This window comes from Coffea eugenioides, chromosome 4, assembly GCF_003713205.1.
Source record: "Coffea eugenioides isolate CCC68of chromosome 4, Ceug_1.0, whole genome shotgun sequence".
Taxonomy (NCBI): domain Eukaryota; kingdom Viridiplantae; phylum Streptophyta; class Magnoliopsida; order Gentianales; family Rubiaceae; genus Coffea; species Coffea eugenioides.
In genome coordinates, this window is record NC_040038.1 from 2,981,449 (window position 1) to 2,984,649 (window position 3,201).

Genomic DNA, 3,201 nt, shown 5'->3' on the forward strand with positions numbered 1-3,201 from the left:
CAACACTAAGGTGTTGTTTCTTAGTTTATGCTCCAAAAAATCAACGGGAAGGAAGGAATTGAATCTAAAACCCTCTCATTTCTGAAAAATATTTACTGAAAGCTTGAACTTTCTAGAACTTAACAAAAATGTTGCTAAAAGTTGGATGAAGGAATGCAAACTCTACCCAAAGAAAAAATGATAAAGGAATGCAAACAAAACAGGTGAACCACATGCTGATCGCAGCCCAAAACGATCACTGCTGCATACTCCTACGCTAACTACATGTATACTATATGTTGAATTGCTTTAACACATCTGAAAGTTAGTTTTTCCGCCAATTTCCTAATTTTGTACAGAAGAAATTTAATTAAGCTGAATGCACTAGCCATGAATGCTCCAGGAATAGATTTCGCATGCTTAACCATCCCAATTTACTCTGAATGCGCTTAGTAGGTGAATAGTCCTCTTCTCAGCTTCTCAGTTTCTATATTTGGTGGTTTGAGGCTGCCGGAGTAATTAAACTAGGTGAGTAGTCCATATTATTATAGTAATCCAAGTAGATTATCACATTACTACAAGAGTACAACATACTATAGAACATGAACCATGGTGAATAAAGCTATAGATATAATCTAAGACTGCCTCAGATACTCCGTCTAACTTGTTTGTCCAAGTCCCCAATAATTGCAGACGGCACTAAATTGATTATGAGACAATCAACAACAATGCTTCAAGTGGTCGGACGCTAGAAAATTTCTGAAGAACTGCTACGGATTGGGGCTGGATCCTCCTCCTCTGTGCTAACAGATACAGACTTGGCCTTAAAGAAGCGAAAAGTAGAGCAATCCATCTGCCTCAGCTTCAGCAGCAAAAACAGCACAATACCGCAAACGAACCCCAAGGCTGCACTGGACCCAGTGAGGGATACAGCAGCACAAACCAGCATCACAAAAGATTCTTCCTTCGAGTTCATATCCCTTGAAGCCATGGCCAACTCTATCCCAGCAAATAAAAGCAGCACCCCAAGAATCCCTATTGGAAATTGACTTATAATCTTGACAAAATAATTTCCAAAAACCAATCCAAGCAACAACTTCCCCAAACCCAAAAACACCACTGACGCACCAGTCCTCCCACCAAACCTGTACTGCCCAGCCAGTCCACCTGCCCCGTGGCAAACTGGCATTGCTCCAAACCAGCATCCCACTAAATTCATCAGCCCAACACTTACTGAAACCCCTGTAGCCGATACATCCATCTCAGGGAACAAATCTGTCGATAATTTACACACAGCAATAACTGAATTCAATACAGATAATGGGATTTGGGGAATTGCACCTCTCAAGAACCCAGTTTTCCAGTCTTCCCAGGTGATTTTCAGAACGTGAAGCTTTGACGGGCCGAGTTTAATTTCATGGACAATTGAAGGGTCGCGAATAAAACACAAAATTAAACCAAGCAGAAATACAAGCAGAGCTGCTGGAATAGCTGATAATATTCTTAATCTACGATGCCTTCGAATTCTTAATCGATTATAAGCGTCGGGGTTGGTCCTCAACATCGCTTCATCGTCTTCAGGGACGCCGCCGTCTCCTGTTGTAAGTATAAGAAACAGTAAACAAAACAGAGCGAGGACGAGACCGTCGAGGCCCAGCAAAGAACGAGGGCTGGTGGATTTGGAGGAAGTAGTGGTGGAGAAATCTTGATCGTAGCGAATATATTTGATTGCTGAGAAGGCAAAGGAGAGGCCTTGAGAGAGCTGGACACCCCGGACGACCGGGAGGGGGATCCAGTGGTAGATGAAGGACATGAGGCCGGTGGCGCCAAGGATGAAGAGGGTGCCGGCTGTGCAGATTCCGGCGGCGGCTATTTGGGAGACAGTGAGGTGGGGCGTCTCTGAAACGGCGACGGCCGCGATGGATTTCATGGGCTGGACTGGCATGGGGATGCCGAAGAGGAGGCCGGTGAGGATATTATAGATGGCAGTGAAGATGAGGGTTGTGCTGAGGTCGAGGTTGCAGACTAGAGTGAGGGCCAAGACGATGGGGATGTAGGTGCCCAAGTCGCCAACGGCGCCACTGAGCTCGGAGGACAGAGAGGTTTTAAGGCGGAGAGAAGCGGTCCATGAGCGGGGAGTGCAATGGTTGCGCCACCACTGACGGGGGCGGACGAGGAGGGGTGTAGCGTTGTCAGTTGCTTCGCCGGCCATGGTTGGGCAACTCTGCAATAAGCCAAAAATTAAAACTGCTACTGGTAGTAGTATTTGACACTCATCATCCTACCAAAGATAGGAGCAAGTGGCTTGGTAACCGGGCCCAGTCATCCGATCAGCCTAATTCAACACCGCTGAAAAAGAAGAAACTTTTGATATTGTTGACGTCGGCGTGCAAAATTATATTGTCTTTGGATTAATCGACCTTTGGCTTTTGGGAGGGTTACAACTTGTTCAAGTGCCTGAGGAGTCGGAGACTAGACGAGCATGATTGAGCGAGACGCGAGGAGACTGAGGGCTGGCTTTGGGTAATTCAAGTAGTTAAGGTTCGAGGTTTGCACCAATCAACAAGACACGATTACTCCATACTCCGTATTAATAAACTAGGAGGATAACACCGCGGTGTAATTTTCACGGTTGCCCAAAAATGCCCAGTGATTCAAATTCTTATATTAAGTATGAAACGTTACACAAATATGCACCAAAAGCTTTGCCGTTCTGTTTTTGTAGTCTTATTTAGTAGTGAATATGAATATTTGTTAAGAAAATGCAAGACAATATCATGATTAGACTACTAAGATCACTAAGATGCTCCTTGCTTCTGCATAGAATGAAAATAGAATTAAAAAAAATAGATACACGTAATCAAGGAGAAGCTAATAATGTTGTTCATAAACTTTAATTTGATTCAGCTAGATCATCACGCACAAGTGTTAAAACATTAAAAGAAATCATCAAAAAACCAAGAGAAAATGGAATTTTTATAGCCACTAATTGTTAGGGTGCATAATGAACAACTTACTAAAAGTATTAGAAAGGAAGACAAAAACAAAGATATTGAGCTAAGAACTCCATACGCTTTCAAGGCTCCAATATCTAGGCTCTTAATCAATCAAAATTGAAAGAAAAAATTAACTGGGTCCTCTTCATATACATATATATATATATTATATATATACAATTTTTTTAGAATCGCAAGCAAAATACTGGCATCCATTGATTATAAT

The 3,201-nt window shown here is 42.7% G+C and overlaps 1 protein-coding gene across 1 annotated transcript; it reads right to left on the bottom strand.

Moving 5' to 3' along the window:
- Nucleotides 1-495: 495 nt before the first annotated feature.
- On the bottom strand, nucleotides 496-2,478 carry LOC113768499 (molybdate transporter 2). Its single transcript, XM_027312885.1, has one exon. The coding sequence runs from the start codon at nucleotides 2,189-2,191 to the stop codon at nucleotides 728-730; it is 1,464 nt and encodes a 487-aa protein (XP_027168686.1). The 5' UTR covers nucleotides 2,192-2,478; the 3' UTR covers nucleotides 496-727.
- Between the last annotated feature and the right edge of the window lie 723 nt (nucleotides 2,479-3,201).

Bases quoted from the DNA above. Each gene is read 5' to 3' on its own strand.
- LOC113768499 (XM_027312885.1), bottom strand. From the start codon at position 2,191: ATGGCCGGCGAAGCAACTGACAACGCTACACCCCTCCTCGTCCGCCCC.